Genomic DNA, 23,864 nt, shown 5'->3' with positions numbered 1-23,864 from the left:
AGCATGAGTGGTTGAACCCAAGGGTTGCGCTTGCTGAGCTGTTGGCGGAAGCGGAGTAGCAAGTTCCTGTTCCTGTGGTGTGAGCGGAGCGCGATGAGGTAGAGGCTGCGCAGAACAAGGTAAATGTCTCGCAAGCTGAGGCTCCTGAGGCGCAAGGCTAAGGTGTAGTGGTGCTTGCCTTGTGGAGGGTTGAGCTCGCTGCAGCGAGAGCTGAGGAGACTGACTCATGGACGGGAGAGGTTGTTGTACCTCAACCGAGTGTTGCACCACTGGTGGAGCAGCAAGTGGAGGCGGAGGAAGAGAGGTATAATCCTCCTGATTCCATTGTAAAGGTTGCCTTAAAGAAGGCGGAGGCTGAACACCACTGGGAACAGCAAACTCAGAACGAGGCTCAACATCGTACGCCTGGCAGGTGGTACTGCGATCAGGCGGAGCGAGCGCAGGCGGAGCGAGCGCAGGCGGAGCGAGCGCAGGCGGAGGGAGTGTAGGCGGAGGCGGAGGCGCAACACTCTCAGCCCGACACTCACGCATCAAGTCCGAAAGCTGTGCTTGCATGGACTGTAGAAGAGTCCACTTGGGGTCGGCAGAAACTACAGTAGGCTGAGGTAAAGCCTTAACAGTCGAGCTCTGTTGTGGCAGAACCTTACTCCTCTTGGGCGGAGTGCAGTCGACAGATGACTGCGGCGAGTCAGAGCTGAGCCAATGACTGCAACCTGGCTGAGCACTCGCGGACTGGACTCTGCGTTTAAGTGGTCTCGAGACCTGAGACCAACGTTTCTTCCCTGACAGTTGATCAGCGGACGAGAAAAAGATGGGCTCAATCGTCTGCAGGTGGGAGTGACGGTCTTTGGAAGACACGCCCGCAACCACCGAGGATACTTCTGTGCGCCTAACAAGGCCTGCCGAACCCTTATGCCCTTCGACATTGCTTCTCCCCTGGGCTTGGGAGCTTGCAAGAGGTCCCGGACTGGGAGGACGACTGGCTCGCACAGAAGTATCCTCACGCACCACACTGGCACTGACACTAGCACTTGGCACTGCACTGACACTAGCACTCGTCACAGCACTGGCACTAATTCCACCCACTGCACTCTTGACCTTAAGTTCCTTGACTTCGGCCATCAGAGACTTATGATCACTTACCACTGACTCTACTTTATCGCCTAAGGCCTGAATAGCACGCAAAACAACAGACATATCAGGCGGAGGGCAAACAGTAGGTTCGGGGGTAGCCACTACAGGGGTAGGAAAAGGTAGGGGATCATGAGGTGAGGAAAAAAGTGAAGAGTGAGAAGAACTCCTCCTAACTCTACCTCTCTCTAACTTAGTTGAATATTTCAAAAGACGGACAAATTCCAGTTCCGAAAGTCCGGCGCATTCCTCACATCGATTTTCTAACTGACAGGGCCTGTCCCTACAGTCAGAACAAGCGGTGTGAGGATCTACCGAGGCCTTCGGAATACGCCTATTGCAAGACCTACATCGTCTATGGGAGGGGGCTTGCGAAATGTCAGACATCTTGAATCCAAAGAGTTAGCCAAAGGGGGTTCCAAAATCAAGCAAAAGATCGTTAACCGTTAATCAGGACTATATAAAAGCTATCTAGCTAATATAAGAAGGTTTCCAGTAAAGCGACAGCCGAAATCTGAGAGAATACTTCACCAATTAGCCGTGAAAATACTCGAAGATCATAAGCGTATCCCAGAACGTCTTGCCGGAAGCACGACAGAGGAATAATTGAGGTGTCAACAAGAAGTACTTGAGTACCTGGCCACAGGTGGCGCTGGTAAGTACACCCCCTTCTAGTATTGTGATAGCTGGCGTATCCCTCCATAGAATTCTGTCGGGCAACGGAGTTGACAGCTACATGATTATCGGGTAAGTTTAATATTGAAAATTGTATATTTCTATTCTAGTTACTATAACCTAACTGATCTGATTAAATCATTAGTCTAAATTTTGGACCATTTTTAAGAGAAAAACTCATCTTGAGTAATGTATACTAAACAGTGGTTTCAATTGACATAGATCAGGTTCAATACCAGAAAGTACACTCATAAGACTGAAACAAATAATCAGCAGCAGCAAATAAGTACAGCGATAAGAGATGAAGGTACAGCAGAGGTAAAGGAATAACTTGAAGGTCTCCTACCAACTGAGAGCAATGATGTTTCAATGACATAGTCATCGCCGGTACACAGCAACGAGGGAATAAACAGCAACAGGAATGCCGTTAATAGGAAAAAAAAGTGCATATGGGTAGATTACGCAGAGAATGTCATTCAGCTACAGTTATCAGAAAAAATACAAAACCTTCTGTCTTCAATCAAATTCCAGTGCACATACTGAACTGCTAACAATAAACTAGAAGAAAAAAAAATGAAAATAACCAGTTGATGCCAGGAGTATGTCTCTATGCTCTAGTGGTTAAACCAAACTGGCTACTTGAGTGTCATTCTTACGTACAGTAGTTATACATTTCAACAGACAAATTCCAGCCAAGCTGTAAACAAATTATCAAAAAAGCAAGGGTTTGTACTGTACTCATTTTGGAACAAATTATAATCCACTACTCAACATTCGTCAAAGTACTGTACTATATATCTGTTTTAATGCATTACATAATGAACAAAAGAGCTGTAAATAAGATAGTGCATTCCTAGAAGCATTCTAAAACTTAAGTGAGGAAACCAACTCTACAAATTTTTTCCTTTACTACAACATTTGTCTTATGGCACATTTATAAGCATTAAACAAACTCCAAATAAAATCTTCTCCATTAAATAGGTAGTTATAAAAATCACTATCAATATACTGTACCTTACTGCCATCTTTAAATACAACATGAGTCACATCAGAAGTCAGCTTTTCTCTAACAGCAGCACCCAGGGCTATGAGTTGGTCTCTTATAACGTCAGAATGATTGGCCCTATGAATACGCACTTCCACATATGCCACAACACCTAAAAAATAATCATATTGATTTTATGCTGAATCAATGACAAATTACATTTTGTTGAGAGAGAGAGAGAGAGAGAGAGAGAGAGAGAGAGAGAGAGAGAGAGAGAGAGAGAGAGAGAGAGAGAGAGAGAGAGAGAGAGAGAGAGCAGTTGATTTAAAACAAGGATAACAGATATTAAAATATACAGTAAAAATCTTTAAAAGTAATCCATATTTAGCATTCAAACCTTGTGCCTTTCAAAATAGGGAAATCTTTAGCTGATCTGGAGGGGTCAGTGAATTCATTAACAAAGTACAGTAATTAACGACACGTGAGCACAGGCACACTTTCCTGTCAAAGACACTTCATATTTTTCTTCAGTGGCAACTAATATTGACATGTTTTTGCCACTTATGACCAAGACTATTAATAACTTTTTTTTGTTTTGTCAATTTTGAATGGTTACTTGCTGATTTTTGTATATTATTATAGAGGCAAAGTGCACTGTGCTTTTTGTAGGTAGTAGGTTGGCTAGGGCACCAGCCAACTATTGATATACTACCGCTAGAGAGTTATTGGATCCTTTGACTGGCCAGACAGTAATACATTGGATCCCTCTCTCTGGTTACGGCTCAATTTTTTTACCCACACATACACCGAATAGTCAGGCATATTCTTTACATGTTCTCGTCTTTCCTCATACACCTGACAGCACTGAGATTACTAAACAATTCTTCTTGGCTCAAGGGGCTAATTCCTGTAATGTAGTTGTTCAGTGGCTACTTTCCTCTTGGTAAGGGTAGAACAGACTCTAGCTATGGTAAGTAGCTCTTCTGGGAGAAGGAAACTAAAAAATCAAACCATTGTTCTCTAGTCTTGGATAGTGCCATAGCCTCTATACTGCGGTCTTCCACTGTCTTGGGTTAGAGTTCTCTTGCTCTTTCTTCCTTTTTTTTTTCTTTTGAAATGGTGTGTTGGGCAGGCTTAATAGAAGGGCCATGGATACATGTCGGTTTATCATGAAGTTATCTTTATCTTTACCTTATCTCTTTTTTTTTTTCTTTTAAAAACCATCCTTACTGTCCTCCCTTCAGTTGAAGTGGCTATCTTACAAGGTATTTAGCCTTGCATGGTGTATCAGCTCCTCCATGTTGACCAGTTTTTCTGACTTTTATTCTATAATCAAAGGGGTTTGATCAATCACTTTATTTATATTTCAGTACATATTGTTCTTGTTAATTTAGATTTTAAGTATGATGTACCTTTTTTATTACCTTCAATTCTTATGCTGTCTGGAGACATTGAGCCAAATTTGGGACCAGTACTTTATAAATTTTGTCAATGTCATCTACAGTATTGCAATGTTCGTGGTCTTCATAAAATATTCAAGACCTTACAGTTGCGTTCAGACAGTATGATATTCTTTTGTGCACAGAAACTTTGGTTTCTAATATGAGGCACTCATCTGAGCTCCTTATAACTGGTTTTAAGAAGCCAATAAAGTTGAAACGAGATGCCATTCCTAGGGCCACGAGAATGACGGTGTACAGTATATTAGGACTAAGTACCCTGCTTCTCATAAATCCTGCTATAAATGTGGATACCATGAGATTCAAGTAATAAAAGTTTGTGGCAGGCATAACAACTGTATTTATGTTCGATCTACCGGAATCCAGACATGGATGATTCTATCTTTAATTGTCTTCTTGTCATTATGGCTAAGATACAAGATAATAGAAAGGCCTCTTTTGTATTTGTTGGTGATTTCAATGCTCACCATAGGAACAGGTTGAATTCTGTTTCTCCTACCAATCACCATAGCTTAAGTACTTTAGACTTTGCCTATGAATCAGGCTGTGAGCAAATCATTAGTCAAGCTACTAACAAGTCTGGTAACTGCTTGGACCTCGTATACACCAACTCCCCTGACGTTATAACAAGGAATGGGATTTTGAGTGATCTTTAGGGCCTGAATTGTTCACAATTGCAAAGTAGTGCTGATCCTGTTGTCCCATTGAATGAGAATCTGGTCAACATAATTGATAGGCGTATCCCTTCTCGACTGCTAAGGTACTGAGTGAAGGACAAACCATGGTTCAACGATGATTGTAGTCGTGCTTACTTGGAGAAGCAGGAGGCCTTTCATCTTTGGAAAGGTAACAGATCAGATTTGGCCTGGAACAACTATACTCGGCTTAGAGCTTTTGCTCAGAGAATTTAGGCTTCAACTGAAAAGGAATATACAACCCAGGAACACAAGTGGTTGATTACCCTTAAATCTGCATTTTTTGGTGTAGATGCAACAGTTCCTCCTTTACTTAAACCAGATGGCCCTGTCACTCACTGTCCAAAGGAAAAGGCAACCCTTTTGGCTGATGTGCTTGACAGTAAGCAGAATAATAAAAAAATTAATCTTCTTCATTCCTGTTTTCCTGAGGCTAAACTAACCAGTTTAGCCTTTTTTCTCATGAAATTAAAGCTCTCTTGATGGACCTTGATACTTATGGAGGTGTAAACCCAAAAGGTATTTTTCCTTTTTTTTTATAAAAACTGCAGATTCCTTAGCTCCAAAGTTATCTGTTATTTTGCACAAGTTAGCAAGAAGAGGAGCTTTTTGGACTTGGAGAATAGGTAATGTTACTCCATTATGTAAATATGTTTGCAGTAGCTCAAGCTCAACTGATTACCGGGCAATTTCCATAACTCCCATATTATCTAAAGGTTTTGAACGTCTTTTGGAAAAACGTCTTAATAGGTTTGCTGAAGGTAATCATCTATTCCCTATCTTGCAATTTGGTTTTGTAAATGCCTTGGAACATGTGATGACCTTTTTACAATCTCCTATGCTTTACAGAAATCCCTTGATTGTGGTCAGGAGGTTTGTATGATAAGCCTTGATTTTAGTGCTGCCTTTGACCGTGTTAATCATGAGGCCCTTGTTTTCAAACTCAAACAGTTGGGAGTGAGTGGGTCGTTTCTTAGCATTATTACTGAATTTTTATGTAATAGATCGCAAAGAGGAAATGTTGAGGGCACCATAGTGAGTATAAGAATATATCTGGTGTTCCTCAGGGTAGTACTCTTGGCCCATTATATTTCATGCTATATACACATGACATGTGGTTTGGCCTAGAAAACAAGCTTGTTGCATATGCAGATCTTGCTACACTCTTTGAATCAATTCCATCTCCTGAATGTAGATCTGGGGTTGCTGAATCCCTTAATAGAGATCTAGCTAAATTTATTGCATGGTGCAAATTATAGGGCATGAAGTTGAATCCTAACAAAACTCAAAGTATGATTGTTAGTAGGTCAAGAACAGTGGCTCCTCAACATCCAGATCTCGGCATTGATAATGTTTCTTTAACTATACATGACTTAATCCTTTTACCCCAAGGCTATTTGGAACTTTCCAACCCTTAACCCCCAGGGTTTTTTTTCTTAAGCACATTTTGCTATACAGTATATACTTTTTAAATTGCTCTAACACCCTTAATTTTTGTCATAGAGAGGTCAGGTTGGTCTCATTCTTTTCAAAAATGCCTGAAGTTTCTCAAAAAGTTATCAAAAATATGCAAAAAATAAAATGTAAATAGCAGTATTTTGCAAGGACATACCAGTACATCCATGGGGGTAAAGGAATGAGTTTTGTGAAACGTACCAGTATGTCCTTTGGGGGTAAAAGGGTTAAAATTTTAGGTGTGATTTTTGATCAATCTATTCTGAAGAAGTGTTTTAATTCTTTCATTCAAACTTGTTTCAAGCATTGTTCTCCTGTCTAGTCTTCAGCTGCTGATTCTCATCTTAATTTATTGGACCGGTACTTCGGTCTATTAAATTTCTTATTCCTGATTTTGATATTAATCTCTGGCACCATCGTTCAATTAATTCGTTATGCATAAGATCTTTCATAATTCTGATCCTCCTTTACATTCAGATCTTACTGGACACTTTCATCCTGTTCGTAAAACTAGGCATCCAATCAATCCTAATAGTCAATGACTCTTGTTGATGTGGACCAAACCTAGTCTCTGCCTGGACAGTCATCAGGCTCCAATTACAATGCAGGTTCTGCCCTTGAGCGTGAATTTGTGGGAGATGGATAGATCTCTGGAGCAGTATGCTCAGCTCTCAGCCCTCGCGAGGGATGAGAGCACTCGGGATTTGCTGGTCCTAAAGGACAGAATACCTCTTTGTAGAAGTCATCAGTGCAACATGGCGGATGCGACAGTAGGTCCACGGTCGTTGACCAGGCCTTCGGCGCCCCTCAAAAATTGAGACATTGTTTGGAGCTGCTTTGAACTAGATGAATGATCCAATTTGGTGTTCTGAACACTCCCTTTCAAACAGCCAGTTCAGAAAAACCTGGCCCCCTCAAACTTTCACGGCAGTGGAGTTTCTACGCGCTAGTCTTCTGTGCAGTAGCCTCTTCTAGTTAATCCATATAAGGAAGCCCTGTTGAGAAATCTTACTTTAGATTCAAAACAGGCTCCTGAATCAGAGAACATGGAGTTTTCTGCCTTGGACACCCTCCAAAAAGTCTTGTGGCCTGACCAGTAATCAGGTGCCATAACATTCTAAGCACAGACAATAAAATTATCAACCCCCAACTCATGCTATCTGATGGAAAAATAGTGACCTTTTTGGCACACCAGGCATTAAACCAGTTGGCCAACTGGGTATTGAGGAGGAGGGATGCTATGGTGTCTCAGTTCTCAAGACAAATTGATCCAGCCTTGCACTAAGTAACACTTCAATGTAGAACTCCACGTCACTTTTTCCAGAATGACGTCAAGGCAGCGGTGAGAACATGGAGTAACTGTCAAAGAAGTCTGGCCCTGGGAGAATCTGTGGACACACCTGTGGGTTTAGTGAGAAAGAAGGGTAGCCTGGCCCTCTTGAAATCAAGATCAGGACCATCCACAACTTCCTCCAATTGGAAGGCGCCTGTTCCTTCACAGCCCTTTCGAGACACCCAACCTGGCCAGTTCTCGAAGGGAGGCAGAGGGGGGAGGGGAGGAATAGAGGGACACTGAAGTTGGTGTTCCCCTCTGCTACTGCTCAAAACAGTCATAGAGAGCCTACCTGAAAGATCCTTGGGTAAATTCTCAACTCTGAAAACTCTCAGTCCTGAGCCAAAAGATCAAAAGTGAAGCTATTGTGGCTGGGAAAGGATGGTTGAGGAGGGGTTAGATTAAAGGACTCAGGTTTTTATTGCTAGGAAAAATGATATTTTAATTATAAAATAAATTTTTGAATATACTTACCCGGTGAATATATATAGCTGCAACTCTGTTGCTCGACAGACAAAAAAACAGTAAAACTCGCCAGCGATCGCTATACAGGTTGCGGGTGTGCCCACCAGCGCCAACTGTCGGCCAGATACCATACTCGATGTAAACAAAGACTCAATTTCTTCTCATCCCACTGCGTCTCTATAGGGGAGAAAGGGAGGGTCATTTAATTTATATATTCACCGGGTAAGTATATTCAAAAATTTATTTTATAATTAAAATATCATTTTTAAATATTTAACCTAGCTGGTGAATATATATAGCTGATTCACACCCAGGGTGGTGGGTAGAGACCAGTTAAATATGTTTACATAGTTTAAGCTAAGAGTTTTTATTTCATTTTAGAAGTTATCAATATAACGAAAACAAAATAAATAGGTACCTGGTAAGGAAGTCGACTTAGACGATTACTCTGCCTTGTAAGTACGTCTTCCTTACGGAGCCTCGCGATCCTCTTAGGATGCTGACAGACCCCTAGGAGCTGAAGTATCAAGGGCTGCAACCCATACAACAGGACCTCATCAAACCCCTAATCTGGGCGCTCTCAAGAAATGACTTTGACCACCCGCCAAATCAACCAGGATGCGAAAGGCTTCTTAGCCTTCCGGACAACCCATAAAAAACAACATTAAAAACATTTCAAGAGACAGATTAAAAGGATATGGAATTAGGGAATTGTAGTGGTTGAGCCCTCACCCACTACTGCACTCGCTGCTACGAATGGTCCCAGTGTGTAGCAGTTCTCATAAAGAGACTGGACATCTTTCAAGTAAAATGACGCGAACACTGACTTGCTTCTCCAATAGGTTGCGTCCATTATACTTTGCAGAGATCTATTTTGCTTAAAGGCCACGGAAGTTGCTACAGCTCTAACCTCGTGCGTCTTAACCTTAAGCAAAGCTCGGTCTTCCTCACTCAGATGTGAATGAGCTTCTCGTATTAACAATCTGATAAAGTATGACAAAGCGTTCTTTGACATAGGCAAGGATGGTTTCTTAACTGAACACCATAAAGATTCAGATTGGCCTCGTAAAGGTTTAGTACGCTTTAAATAGAACTTAAGAGCTCTAACAGGGCATAAGACTCTTTCTAGTTCATTGCCTACGATCTCCGATAAGCTGGGAATATCGAAAGATTTAGGCCAAGGCCGAGAAGGTAGCTCATTTTTGGCTAGAAAACCAAGTTGCAGCGAACAAGTAGCTTTTTCCGACGAAAATCCGATGTTCTTGCTGAAGGCATGAATCTCACTGACTCTTTTAGCCGAGGCTAAGCATACCAGGAAAAGAGTCTTAAGAGTGAGATCTTTCAGGGAGGCTGACTGTAAAGGCTCAAACCTGTCTGACATGAGGAATCTTAGTACGTCTAAATTCCACCCAGGTGTAGCCAAACGACGCTCCTTAGTGGTCTCAAAAGACTTAAGGAGGTCTTGCAGATCTTTATTGTTGGAAAGATCTAAGCCTCTATGCCGGAAGACCGATGCCAACATGCTTCTGTAACCCTTGATAGTGGGAGCTGAAAGGGATCGTCCTTTTCTCAGGTATAAGAGAAAATCAGCTATTTGGGCTACAGAGGTACTGGTCGAGGATACAGAAACTGACTTGCACCAGTCTCGGAAGACTTCCCACTTCGATTGGTAGACTCTAATGGTAGACGCTCTCCTTGCTCTAGCAATCGCACTGGCTGCCTCCTTCGAAAAGCCTCTAGCTCTCGAGAGTCTTTCGATAGTCTGAAGGCAGTCAGACGAAGAGCGTGGAGGCTTTGGTGTACCTTCTTTACGTGCGGCTGACGTAGAAGGTCTACTCTTAGAGGCAGACTTCTGGGAACGTCTACTAACCATCGAAGTACCTCGGTGAACCATTCTCTCGCGGGCCAGAGGGGAGCAACTAATGTCAACCTTGTCCCTTCGTGAGAGGCGAACTTCTGCAGTACCTTGTTGACAATCTTGAACGGTGGGAATGCGTAGAGATCCAGGTGTGACCAATCTAAGAGGAAAGCATCTATATGTATTGCTGCTGGGTCCGGGACTGGAGAGCAATAGATCGGAAGCCTCTTGGTCAGCGAGGTTGCAAAGAGATCTATGGTTGGTTGACCCCAAGTGGCCCAAAGACTCTTGCACACATCCTTGTGGAGGGTCCATTCTGTTGGAATTACTTGCCCTTTCCGACTGAGACAATCTGCTATGACGTTCAAGTCGCCCTGGATGAACCTCGTTACTAGGGAGATGTCTCGATCTTTTGACCAGATGAGCAGGTCCCTTGCGATCTCGTACAGCGTCAGTGAGTGGGTACCTCCTTGTTTGGAGATGTACGCCAAGGCCGTGGTGTTGTCCGAGTTTACTTCCACCACTTTGCCTCGAAGGAGATACTCGAAGCTTTTCAAGGCCATATGAACTGCCAACAGCTCCTTGCAGTTGATATGCATGCTCCTCTGACTCGTGTTCCACAGACCTGAGCATTCCCGACCGTCCAGCGTCGCGCCCCAGCCCAAGTCCGATGCGTCCGAGAAGAGAACGTGGTTGGGTAACTGAACAGCCAGGGGAAGACCCTCTCTTAGGTTGATATTGTCCTTCCACCAAGTCAGACAAGACTTCATCTTTCCGGAAATCGGGATCGAGACCGCCTCTAGCGTCTTGTCCTTTTTCCAGTGGAAAGCCAGATGGAATTGAAGAGGACGGAGATGTAGTCTTCCTAGTGATACAAATTGCTCCAGGGATGACAGCGTCCCTACCAGACTCATCCACAGCCTGACTGAGCAGCGTTCTTTCTTCAGCATCTTCTGGATGGAAAACAGGGCTTGATCTATTCTGGGGGCCGACGGAAAAGCCCGAAAAGCTTGACTGTGAATCTCCATCCCTAAATACAGAATAGTTTGGGATGGGACCAGCTGCGACTTTTCCAAATTGACTAGGAGTCCCAATTCCTTGGTCAGATCTAGAGTCCACTTGAGATCCTTCAGACAGCGACGACTGGAAGAGGCTTTGAGAAGCCAGTCGTCCAAATAAAGGGAGGCTCGGATGTCCGATAAGTGGAGGAATTTGGCCACATTCCTCATCAGCCTCGTAAATACGAGAGGAGCTGTGCTTAGGCCAAAGCACAGGGCCCGAAACTGGTAGACCACATCTTCGAAGACGAATCTCAGAAAAGGTTGGGAGTCTGAGTGAATGGGGATGTGGAAGTAGGCGTCCCTTAGGTCTAGCGAGACCATCCAGTCTTCCTTTCTGACCGCTGCTAAGACTGACTTTGTGGTCTCCATGGAAAACTTCGTCTTTGTGACAAAGACATTCAGAGCACTGACGTCTAGCACCGGTCTCCACCCTCCTGTCTTCTTTGATACTAGGAAGAGACGGTTGTAAAACCCCGGTGATTGAAGGTCCGAGACTTTGACCACTGCTCCCTTCTCTAGCAAAAGAGACACTTCCAGTTTCAGGGCTTGTCTCTTTTCTACCTCTCTGTACCTGGGAGAGAGATCGATGGGGGACGTCACTAGAGGGGTTTGCGTACAAAAGGGATCTTGTACCCCTCTCTGAGTAACTTCACAGATTGTTGATCTGGGCCTCTCTTCTCCCAGGCTTGCCAGAAGTTCTTGAGTCTGGCTCCTACTGCTGTCTGAAGTTGCGGGCAGTCAGACTCTGCCCTTAGAGGACTTGGATCCTTTCCTTTTCCCTCGCTTCCCTTCGGCACGAGCACCTCCTCTGCTGGAGGCTCTGCCACGAAAGGGCGGAATAAAGCGAGACGCTGGAGTGTCTAACCTCGGTCTAGCAGACAATGTAGGCAAAGGGGGAGCTTTGCGAGCCGAGGACGCAACTAGATCGTGGGTGTCCTTCTGAACTGAAGATAGGGCAATTTCCTTTACCAAGACTTCAGGAAACAGGCACTTGGAAAGGGGAGCAAAGAGTAGCTCGGATCTTTGGCATGGCGTCACTCCAGCAGACAGGAAAGAACATAGAGACTCTCGCTTCTTCAGGACTCCGGACGTGAATGAAGCGGCTAGCTCGTTGGACCCATCACGGACGGCCTTGTCCATGCAGGACATAATGAGCAAGGAAACGTCCTTATCCGCAGAAGAGATCTTCCTGCTCAGGGCTCCTAGGCACCAGTCTAGGAAGTTAAAGACTTCGAAAGCCCTAAAAATCCCTTTAAGAAGGTGGTCCAGGTCCGATGGTGACCAACAAATCTTCGAGCGTCTCATGGCAAGGCGACGGGGAGAGTCTACAAGACTTGAGAAGTCGCCCTGGGCAGAGGCAGGAACTCCCAAGCCGAGAACTTCTCCCGTGGCATACCAGACGCTCGATCTAGACGAGAGTTTAGATGGGGGAAAGGCAAATGCTGTCTTTCCTAAACTCTTCTTAGTCTATAACCAGTCTCCCAACAGCCGCAAAGCTCTCTTGGATGAACGAGAGAGAACGAGTCTAGTAAAGGCAGGTGTGGTAGCAGGCACGCCTAACACAAACTCTGACGGAGGCGAACGTGGAGCCACAGAAACAAAGTGGTCAGGGAACAACTCCTTGAATACAGCCATGACTTTTCTAAAGTCCAATGATGGTTGAGTTGCCTTAGGTTCGTCAAGCTCTGAAGGTTGATCCTCTTGCGGTTCAGCAACGTCCTCATCTGATAGTTCCTCATCCGAAAACTGATGAGGAAACGGCAACGGAGTGGGCAACGTCTGGCTCGCTGAGTCCGGTCGCACTGGTGCATGCGTGACGGATCCGGACGCAACGTCATGGAACTGCTGCACAGTCTGTGAACTGTCAACAACCATGGGTGCGCGAGGACGCACAGCGTCCACCCGAGACTGATTAGACCGTCTGGGTTGTGCAGTCAACACCATACCGGGTTGCGGAGGTTGACGCACCGCGTCAAAACAAGTCACCTCTGATGGTTGTTGAACGTCCTGAACGTCAACAACCACCTCCGTGCGTCGCCTAACGTCAACGTGCGGCTGGCAAACCACACTGGGTCGCATCGGTGGGGGTACAACCTCGACTGGTAGACGCGAGAAAGTAACCTCAGCGTCAACAGGACGCACAACAGACCGCTTGGATGGTTGTTGGCCAGAAGGTTCAGCAGCAACCTTCTCCGCATTGAAGTCCTCCATCAAGGACGCAAGCTTGGACTGCATGTCCTGTAGCAATACCCATTTAGGGTCTACGGCAGCAGGTGCGGCAACAGACGGGGTGAGCGACTGAGGCGGTACCTCTTTGCCTCTCTTAGGCGGTGAGCAGTCATCAGATAACGGCAACGAGTCCGAACTGACCCAGTGGCTACAACCGGGACGTTGGACTTGTCCTGAAGGGACCGACTTACGCTTCAAAGGTCGTGAGACCTTGGTCCAAAGTTTCTTACGAGAAACACCTTCGGACGACGAGGTAAAAACGGGCTCTCTCGTCTTACGTTGGTAGGGGCGATCTTGGGGAGATACGCCTGATACCATAGAGGGAACGTCTGTTCGCTGATCAAAGCCTCTCGAACCCATGCGTCGTACGACATTGCTTCTCCCCTGGGCTTGGGAGCTTGCAAGAGGTCCCGGACTAGGAGGACGACAGGCACGAACAGACGAACCCTCAAGCGCAACACTGTTCACAACACTTTGAGAAACACTTGGCACTTTATCACTTCCCGCGGCACTTTGGCACTTTAGTTCCTTAACATCCGCCATGAGTTGATTGCGGTCACTTGCAAGGGACTCAACTCTCTCCCCCAAGGCATGGATAGCACGCATCATGTCAGCCATCGATGGTTCCTGAGTGCTAGGAGGGGGGTTAGGAACAACCACTACAGGGGAAGGATTAGGTTGAGGGGCATGAGGAGAGGAAAAATCTACCGACCTAGAAGAACTTCTCCTTACCCTATCTCTCTCTAGTCTGCGTGTATACTTCTCAAATTCGATAAAATCGAATTCCGAAAGGCCCACGCATTCCTCACACTGATCTTCCAATTGACAGGTTTTACCCCGACAATTGGAACAAACAGTGTGAGGGTCGAGAGAAGCCTTTGGAAGACGCCTATGACAGTCCCTAGCATTGCATTTTCTAAACTTGGGAACTTGTGAAAGGTCAGCCATTTTGAATTGGTCAAGGGAAAATTCCAAAAAACGATCTAAGTCATCAACAATGAATCCGATACAAAAAAAAGAGTTCAAGGATTTATTTGAAGAAAAACCCTGTACTGCGAAAGCTCATAACCAAAATAAAGTACTTCACCAAATATGATGGGAAAAACTCCAGGTTTCAACAGCGAGTAAAGTACGTCTTGTCGACACGTCGACAGAGAAGAAATTGAGTCTTTGTTTACATCGAGTATGGTATCTGGCCGACAGTTGGCGCTGGTGGGCACACCCGCAACCTGTATAGCGATCGCTGGCGAGTTTTACTGTTTTTTTGTCTGTCGAGCAACAGAGTTGCAGCTATATATATTCACCGGCTAAGTTAAATATTTAAAACTACAAATTACTTCAAAATATTATGATTTCATCCTTGGGTCAAACTTGTTGTCAACAGCCTGCACGATCCAGTCCGAAGTTCCTTCTTTCTCTGCATTGGAGCAGCGAACACTCAGGGATCCCAGCACAACGGCCAATCCTGAATACCATTGGGCTGGTTAATTTCCCCACTTTTGATAATAATAAAACCTGAAAAGGAAGCTAATGACTAACCTCAGAGGGTGGAGGAGCCAAAAGCTTCTCCTGGTGGGAGAGCTCAGCGTGCAGAGAAAGTCTAGCAAAGAACCTCCCACCAATTCCTCAGGTAGGCAAGGAATTGGAAAAGATGCTTTTCAACAAGGGGCACAGGACCTACTGGAGGGAATGCCACTCCAGAGGCTTTGGGGGAGGGAAAACTGTGACCATCCCCAGGAAGGGACCTGAAAGCCGCAAGGAGGGCCAAAGCTGATTCAGAGCATCACGCTAGCTACACTCTCCTAAGATACCGAAAGCGATAGGGTGTTCTGCACCAGAGGGTTGTCCCGAGGTCAAACAGTCACCAATCTTGCTCGACTACCCTCTGGAGAAGACCGAATGAGCAGAGACACCGGGGAGGGAACGAGGTGCCGGAGAAAGAAATTGGGATTTCTTCAACTTCGAGGAAGACCCTAAAGGTGAAGAATCCCTTTTAGAAATCTTCCTTCACCTACCGTACCACTCTCACAGCAGGATGACCACTCCCGGCACTTTGCAGGGAGAGGCCTGAATGCATGAGTATCTTCTGAACGCACGGTAAATGTTGTAAGGATCAGACTCCCTTGCTGACATAAACATGCCAAAAGAGCAGCCAGCTATGCCAGTATAAACCAGCATATTAGCAGTCCTCAGAGAATCAAGCACACCTGCGAAGAAAAAGAAAAAAGCGAGTTTATAACTAAAGAATAGTAAGTTTACCGAGCCAAAACAAAATGTGAAGTAATGCACTGGGCAAGTGTGTGAGCGCGATGGCTGGTCTACCCCCACTAACTAGTGGAGGGTTGTTAACACCTTGCATTAAAAAGTTTATGACTAGATTGTAGGTACGCCAGAACTAATGCCCATACTAAAGAGCAAAGGGTTTGTATGTGTGTAGGAAGAAATGCCTAAATACAGTACAGTATTTTACAGTAATTAAAAATACTAACCTTCCAAAATAAGGGTTGAAGCTGGTTGAGTAGGAGAAAAAATCTCACTTCTGTTCAATTCTTCTGGTTCACAGAGACCACCAACCACAGAAGACTTTTGTGGTGGAGTCTGTTTTACTTGAGGTTGCTGAGGAATTAGAGATGTACTTTCAGCATGCAACATTGCGTTTGAGGTAAAACTGTCCTTGTCAACGGCTCCTTCTCTGTCCTTGTCAACGGCACCTTCTCTGTCCTTGTCAACGGCTCCTTCTCTGTCCTTGTTATCGGCTTCTTCTCGCGTATTTTCAGACTGAAGTCCCTTTATTATACTAATTATAGACTCATTGACACTGCTCAAGGCTGTAACGTCGAGGTCTTCATTATCAGAGAAAAAATTAGAACTATTCTTTGATTTACTTCCTCCAGGACAAGAACTAGTATTCTTTACTTGAGGATCATCACACTTTGGTGCAGATGTCTCTTTTATTTTTAGGTCAGAAAATTGAAGGCTTACTCTACTTTTCACCACGGGGATCTGTCTACTTTTGTTTGCTTTGGTTTTAGCAGAACTTAGTGAAGCACGTGTTTGTCTGATTTTACGATTAGTTTCTTCAATTTTTTTAATACTTTTAAGTTTGTTTGACAGCCTGTCATTATCATTTAGATCAAATGGTAATATTACCTCTGCAAGAGATCTTCGCTTTTTCCCCTTTACCGGGGATATACAACGGAAATACTGTTTATCTACTTTAGCTCTCAAGATATCCTTCTGGTTTTGACTAGGCAAAGATTGAAAAGATACGTTATCAGATTCAAGAAGCGACATAATATTCATGCTACGCATATTGAATTTACGAGTAATATCCTGATTAAAGTCATCTTCATCTGATGAAGACATGAGACCTTTTTCACGAACTTTTCCAGCATTTGATTTCGAAAATAAGTTTTCATAACTGTCATCAGGACCATTTTTGTTAGGTGGTTGGGGGATAGTGTTCGCAGGAGAGTCCGCAACTTCACTAAGTGGAGACTCATTATCTTTTCGATCACACGGTAATATTACCCCTGCAAGAGGCATTCGCTTAGCTTTCGAAAATAAGTTTTCGTAACTTTCATCGGGATTATTTTTGTTAGGTGGTTGGGGAATAGCGTTCTCAGGAGAGTCCACAATTTCACTGAGTGGAGAGTCGGGAGTCTCGAGCACAGTCCCACCAGTAATGCTCATGTCAATGACTTTACAGTTAAAGGAGTTGTTGGGTGTCTCTGGAACAACAATAGATTCAGAAGTACTTTGGCAACTGAAGAGCGTTGACTGCATAGACATCGGGGTCCCATTATCATCAGCTGGTGGTCTATTCCTTACAGATCCTCTTCTTTTGAGACTTCTCTTCATCTTCAATGTTTCCTGGAACTTTTTCTAAATCTGAAAAGAATCATCAAAAGTAAAACAATATGAATACAAAATTAAAAAAACAATATGATATACATTTCACAAAATATCTAAAATTTTCAATTAATTTGTATTTTCCAAATAACAAAACACAAGTCATTTACAGTAATTGGAGTATGATTTCAGAAAAGCCTGAGAGGCCGTTAAACTTTTAACAAGATAGAGGTAGCTACTAGCGAATGGAAGGTAATCCCCACCCACGCAACAATCAGCGCTGCACTGACTTTTAAAAGTAATTTGTATTTTTCTTAACTATACAAATCAGAGTCCTTTAAGAGGAATATTCTTCCAGCTTGGCTGGCGCTTCGGCTATTAAAACCTATATAGTAACAAGTTGTCGGTAGTTAGTGGCGGGAGGCAGGGTACCCCAAGACATTGAATAGCCACTTTGGCCTTCACCTAAGGCATGCCACCCCGTACCGACTCACAACAGGGGGAAGGTAGGATTGCCACCTCTCATTTCTTTTCAGTCTATCTTCCAGCTTCGCCGAAAGGTACATCCTATGTAAACAACGCAAGGTTTGTTAGTGTGGGAACAAAACAACATTCACTGTAAAGAAGGCTTAAAATTTATATAAAAACATAAAGAATGTTTTAATATACACTGATTAAAATAAAAAGAAAGCAAGATTAACCCTTTTACCCCCAAAGGACGTACTGGTACGTTTTACAAAACCCATCCCTTTACCCCCATGGATGTCCCGGTACGTCCTTGCAAAAAAATGCTATAAAAATTTTTTTTTTTTCATATTTTTGATAATTTTTTGAGAAAATTCAGGCATTTTCCAAGAGAATGAGACCAACCTGACCTCTCTATGACAAAAATTAAGGCTGTTAGAGCAATTTAAAAAAAATATACTGCAAAATGTGCTGGGAAAAAAATAACCCCCAGGGGGTTAAGGGTTGGAAATTTCCAAATAGCCTGGGGGTTAAAGGGTTAAAAAGTCAAAAGACCGGTCAAGTGGAGAGGTGAGAGAGACAACGAATCTCTCCTCGAGCCAAAAGTAAAGTGAAGTACAGTCACAGTTAAGTGAATGAGAGGCTCTACCCTCTGCTAACTAGCGGAATGGGAAGTTAACCCTCGCTAAAAGTCTAATGGCTCGTCTTTCAGCTTCCCCAACAGTAATACCCCTATAAATAGCGTAGGTTTGCATTCCAGATACGGAACAAATTAATTTTGGGATTCCTCAAAAGGGAACAAAACCCTACCACACACCACCTAACCTAGCCTAGCAGTTCCCAGGTCACAGACCTAGCAAGGGGCAAGACCCCGGACACGCCCACTCAGGTTACTAACCTAGCCGGTGTCACAAACCACAAAAGTAAATCACAAATAATCTCTTGCCTTATGACCGAGATGTGGAAGGTTGGGGCTCACTTCAAGATTTTCACAGAATAGTTACAATAATAAAGGCGCTTGTAAAAACCTATTCATAATCCATGATGGACAGAGCTGACACTTCAGGAGACTACAAAGGAAATGGAGACCGAAGCTCATATAGGGGATGCCTTCTATGACATCCTAAATAAGGGAAATATGCCAAAATATGGACAATTTCCTTATAAATAGATTGCGATTGGTTATTGAGAAGTAAAATGTCTAAACAGTCTCTAAACCTAACTCGTCCAAAGTAGGCATCTCCTTTGTGAAGTATGTTATTTTCATTAGTAAAATAAATTTTTGAATATACTTACCCGATAATCATGTAGCTGTCAACTCTGTTGCCCGACAGAATTCTATGGAGGGATACGCCAGCTATCACAATACTAGAAGGGGGTGTTCTTACCAGCGCCACCTGTGGCCAGGTACTCAAGTACTTCTTGTTGACACCTCCTCAATTATTCCTCGGTCCCACTGGTTCTCTATGGGGAGGAAGGGAGGGTCAATTAAATCATGATTATCGGGTAAGTATATTCAAAAATTTATTTTACTAATGAAAATAACATTTTTCAATATTAAACTTACCCGATAATCATGTAGCTGATTCACACCCAGGGGGGTGGGTGAAAACCAGTGTACAAGATTAAAGGATAGCTAAGTATCCCATATTTCATATAACAGTTATCTCAAATAACAATGAAATAATAAGTACCTGGTAAGGAAGTCGAATTGAACCGTTACTCTGTCTCTTTTTTAAGTTCGTCTTCCTTACTGAGCGCAGCGTTCCTCTTGGAGGCTGAATCAACCCAAAGGTGCTAAAGTATACAGGGCTGCAACCCATACTAAAGGACCTCATCACAACCTTTAACCTCGGCGCTTCTCAAGAAAGAATTGACCACCCGCCAAATCAACAAGGATGTGGAAGGCTTCTTAGCCGACCGAACAACCCATAAAAAGTATTCAAGAGAAAGGTTAAAAAGTTATGGAATTATGGGAATGTAGTGGCTGAGCCCTCGCCTACTACTGCATTCGTTGCTACGAATGGACCCAGGGTGTAGCAGTTCTCGTAAAGAGACTGGACATCTTTGAGATAGAATGATGCGAACACTGACTTGCTTCTCCAATAGGTTGCATCCATAACACTCTGCAGAGAACGGTTCTGTTTGAAGGCCACTGAAGTAGCCACAGCTCTCACTTCATGTGTCCTTACCTTCAGCAAAGCAAGGTCTTCTTCCTTCAGATGAGAATTTGCTTCTCTAATCAGAAGCCTGATGTAGTAAGAAACTGAGTTCTTAGACATTGGTAGAGAAGGCTTCTTGATAGCACACCATAAGGCTTCTGATTGTCCTCGTAATGGTTTTGACCTTCTTAAATAGTACTTAAGAGCTCTAACAGGGCAAAGTACTCTCTCTAGTTCGTTCCCCACCATGTTGGACAGGCTTGGGATCTCGAACGACTTAGGGCAAGGACGGGAAGGAAGCTCGTTTTAGCCAAAAAAAAAAAAAACCCGAGCCGCAAGGAACATGTAGCCGTTTCAGATGTGAAACCTATGTTCCTGCTGAAGGCGTGGATCTCACTTACTCTTTTACCTGTTGCTAAGCACACGAGGAAAAGAGTTTCTAATGTGAGGTCCTTAAAAGAGGCTGATTGGAACGGTTCAAATCCTGATGACATTAGGAACCTTAGGACCACGTCTAGATTCCAGACTGGAGTGGACAACCGACGTTCCTTTGAGGTCTCAAAAGACCTAAGGAGGTCCTGTAGATCTTTGTTGGAGGAAAGATCCAAGCCTCTGTGGCGGAAAACCGCTGCCAACATACTTCTGTAACCCTTGATCGTAGGAGCTGATAGGGATTTTACGTTCCTTAGATGTAACAGGAAGTCAGCAATCTGGGTTACAGTGGTACTGGTTGAGGAAAACTGCATTGGCCTTGCACCAGCTTCGGAAGACTTCCCATTAAGACTGATAGACTCTGAGAGTGGATGTCGTCCTTGCTCTGGCAATCGTTCTGGCTGCCTCCTTCGAAAAGCCTCTAGTTCTTGAGAGACTTTCGATAGTCTGAAGGCAGTCAGACGAAGAGCGTGGAGGTTTGGGTGTACCTTCTTTACGTGAGGTTGACGCAGAAGGTCCACTCTAGGAGGAAGAGTCCTGGGAACGTCGACCAGCCATTGCAGTACCTCGGTGAACCCTTCTCTCGCGGGTCAGAGGGGAGCAACCAACGTCAACCGTGTCCCTTTGTGAGAGGCGAACTTCTGAAGTACCCTGTTGACAATCTTGAACGGCGGGAATGCATACAGGTTGAGATGGGACCAATCCAGCAGAAAGGCATCCACGCGAACTGCTGCTGGGTCTGGAATCGGAGAACAATACAAGAGGAGCTTCTTGGTCATCGAGGTAGCGAATAGAACTATGGTTGGCAGACCCCACAGGGCCCAAAGTCTGCTGCAAACATTCTTGTGAAGGGTCCACTCTGTGGGGAAGACCTGACCCTTACGGCTGAGGCGATCTGCCATGACATTCATATCGCCCTGAATGAGCCTCGTTACCAGCGTGAGCTTTCGATCTTTGACCAAATGAGGAGGTCCCTTGCGATCTTGAACAACTTCCTCGAATGAGTCCCTCTCTGCTTGGAGATGTAAGCCAAGGCTGTGGTGTAGTCGGAGTTCACCTCCACCACCTTGTTAAGCTGGAGGGACTTGAAGTTTATCAAGGCCAGATGAACTGCCAACAACTCCTTGCAAAAGATGTGAAGTGTCCTTTGCTCCTGATTCCATGTTCCCGAGCATTCCTGTCCGTCCAGTGTCGCACCCCAGCCCGTGTCCGATGCGTCCGAGAAGAGACGGTGGTCGGGGTTCTGAACAGCCAAAGGTAGACCTTCCTTGAGAAGAATGCTGTTCTTCCACCACGTTAGAGTAGACCTCATCTCTTCGGAAACAGGAACTGAGCCCGTCTCTAGCGTCATGTCCTTTATCCAGTGAGCAGCTAGATGATACTGAAGGGGGCGGAGGTGGAGTCTCCCTAACTCGATGAACAGGGCCAGCGATGAAAGTGTCCCTGTTAGACTCATCCCCTGCCTGACTAAGCATCGGTTCCTTCTCAGCATGCTCTGGATGCATTCTAGGGCTTGGAAGATCCTTGGGGCCGACGGACAAGTCCGAAAAGCTCGACTCTGAAGATCCATACCCAAGGAAACAATGGTCTGGGATGGAACGAGCTGAGACTCCTCAAAATTGACCAGGAGGCCCAGTTCCTTGGTCAGATCCATAGTCCATTTGAAAATCTCCAGACAGCGACGACTTGTGGGAGCTCTTAAAAGCCAGTCGTCTGACGGAGCCGGACACAAGATCATGATACTGCTGCACAGTCTGTAAACTGACAATCATGGGCAAGCGAGGAAGTACAGTGACAACCCGAATCTGTCTAGACTATCTGGGTCGTACAGACAACTCCTTAACGGGTTGCTGAGGTTGCCGCACTGAGTCACAACAAGTCCCTTCTGTTGGTTGTTGAACGTCTTCCCCGTGACACATTGACTTCGTAAACAAAAATCCTCTAACAAGGACTAAGCTTGGACTGCATGTCATGCAACACAGCTCAAGGTCTATGGGAGCAGGTGTGGTAACAGACGGGATTAGCGGCTGAAGTGGAACCATTACCTTCCCTGTAAGCATGTTATGCTTAAATAAAAGTCCATAAGAGGTTATGCAGCTAAAGGCTCCCTCCAAATGACAGAGTCCTCAAGGGAATATCAGAAGGAGGGAGAAAAGAACTTTCTCATCTACAGGGACCTTATCCTAGAAAAGCTAAGTTCTCTGAGTGAGGGTTCACTGGTGCAAAAGCAGCAGACTAGAAGGCAACGTTATGAAACTGCTTGACAGTCTAGTGAGTTGGCAACAACCCAAGATATGTTGAGAAGCATGCGGTAAGGTATGCAGAGCATGATGAATGCAGAGTATGCTGTATGCAGAGCATGCTGTATGTAGAGCATGTGTTGTATGCAGAGCATGCTGAATGCAGAGCATGCTGAATGCTGAGCATGTAGTAAGCAGAGCCTGCTGTAAGCAGAGCCTGCTGTAAGGAAAGCAGAGCGTGTGCATGGCGTTTAACATTCCTCAGAAATTCCATGACCAGTGCTAGAGTGCTTTATGCATGCTTGCATGGGGTTTAAAAAATCAACATAATGTTTACCTTACATTCATAACTCATGATTCATATTTTTGCCATGGTTTGAAAATGGAGGTAAGGTATGCTGAACAGCAGAGTCAGAACGAGCTGGAACAACAACAGTGGAAGGTGCAGAAAGTTCCTGTTCCTGTGGTATGAGTGGAGCGTGAAGAGACCGAGGTTGCGCAGAACAAGGTAAAGTTCCCGCAAGCAGAGGTGTCTGAGGCGCAGGATCAGGGTGCACGGGTTGAGCTCGGTGCAGCAGCTGAGGAGACTGACTCACAGGTGGAAGAGGTTGTACCTCCACCGAGAGTTGCACCACCGGTGGAGCAGCCAGGGGAGGAGGAGGAAGAGTGGGGTAATCCTCCTGATCCCAAACCGAAGGTTACCTTAAAGAAGGCTGAGGCTGAACAACACTGGGAACAGCGAACACAGAAAGAGGTTCAACATCGTACGCCTGGCAGATGGTGCTGCGACTGGGTGCAGCGAGTGCAGGCGGGTTGAGCACAGGCTGAACGGGTGCAGGGGAGGTGCAACACTCTCAGCCCGACACTCACACAACAGGTCCGAAAGCTGTGCTTGCATGGACTGTAGTAGAGTCCACAACATCGTACGCCTGGCAGATGGTGTTGCGACTGGGTGCAGCGAGTGCAGGCGGGTTGAGCACAGGCTGAAAGGGTGCAGGTGGAGGTGCAACACTCTCAGCCCGACACTCACGCAACAGGTCCGAAAGCTGTGCTTGCATGGACTGTAGTAGAGTCCACAACATCGTACGCCTGGCAGATGGTGTTGCGACTGGGTGCAGCGAGTGCAGGCGGGTGCAGCACAGGCTGAACGGGTGCAGCCGGTTGGTGCACCACCGGTGCAGGCGGGTGCAGCACAGGCTGAACGGGTGCAGGCGGTTGGTGCACCACCGGTGCAGGAGGAGGAGGAGGTGCAACACTCTCAGCACGACACTCACGCATCAGGTCCGAAAGCTGTGCTTGCATGGACTGTAGTAGAGTCCACAACATCGTACGCCTGGCAGGTGGTACTGCGATCAGGCGGAGCGAG

General features: G+C 45.1%; 1 protein-coding gene across 2 annotated transcripts in view; it reads right to left on the bottom strand.

Moving 5' to 3' along the window:
* The window catches only part of MCPH1 (Microcephalin), a 137,548-nt gene that overhangs the window by 34,910 nt on the left and 78,774 nt on the right, over positions 1-23,864 (bottom strand). For both annotated transcript variants that reach the window (XM_068390959.1, XM_068390958.1), the window contains exons 2-3: positions 15,837-17,238; positions 2,821-2,963 (exon numbers count right to left, since the gene is read on the bottom strand). In XM_068390959.1, the coding sequence (XP_068247060.1) occupies positions 2,821-2,963; positions 15,837-17,208 (1,515 nt within the window). In that variant the 5' untranslated portion in view covers positions 17,209-17,238. The remainder of the gene's footprint in view (positions 1-2,820; positions 2,964-15,836; positions 17,239-23,864) is intronic.

The sequence above is a fragment of the Palaemon carinicauda genome, chromosome 17, assembly GCF_036898095.1.
Source record: "Palaemon carinicauda isolate YSFRI2023 chromosome 17, ASM3689809v2, whole genome shotgun sequence".
NCBI classification, from domain to species: Eukaryota; Metazoa; Arthropoda; class Malacostraca; order Decapoda; family Palaemonidae; genus Palaemon; species Palaemon carinicauda.
This window is presented reverse-complemented; position numbering and strand designations above follow the sequence as displayed.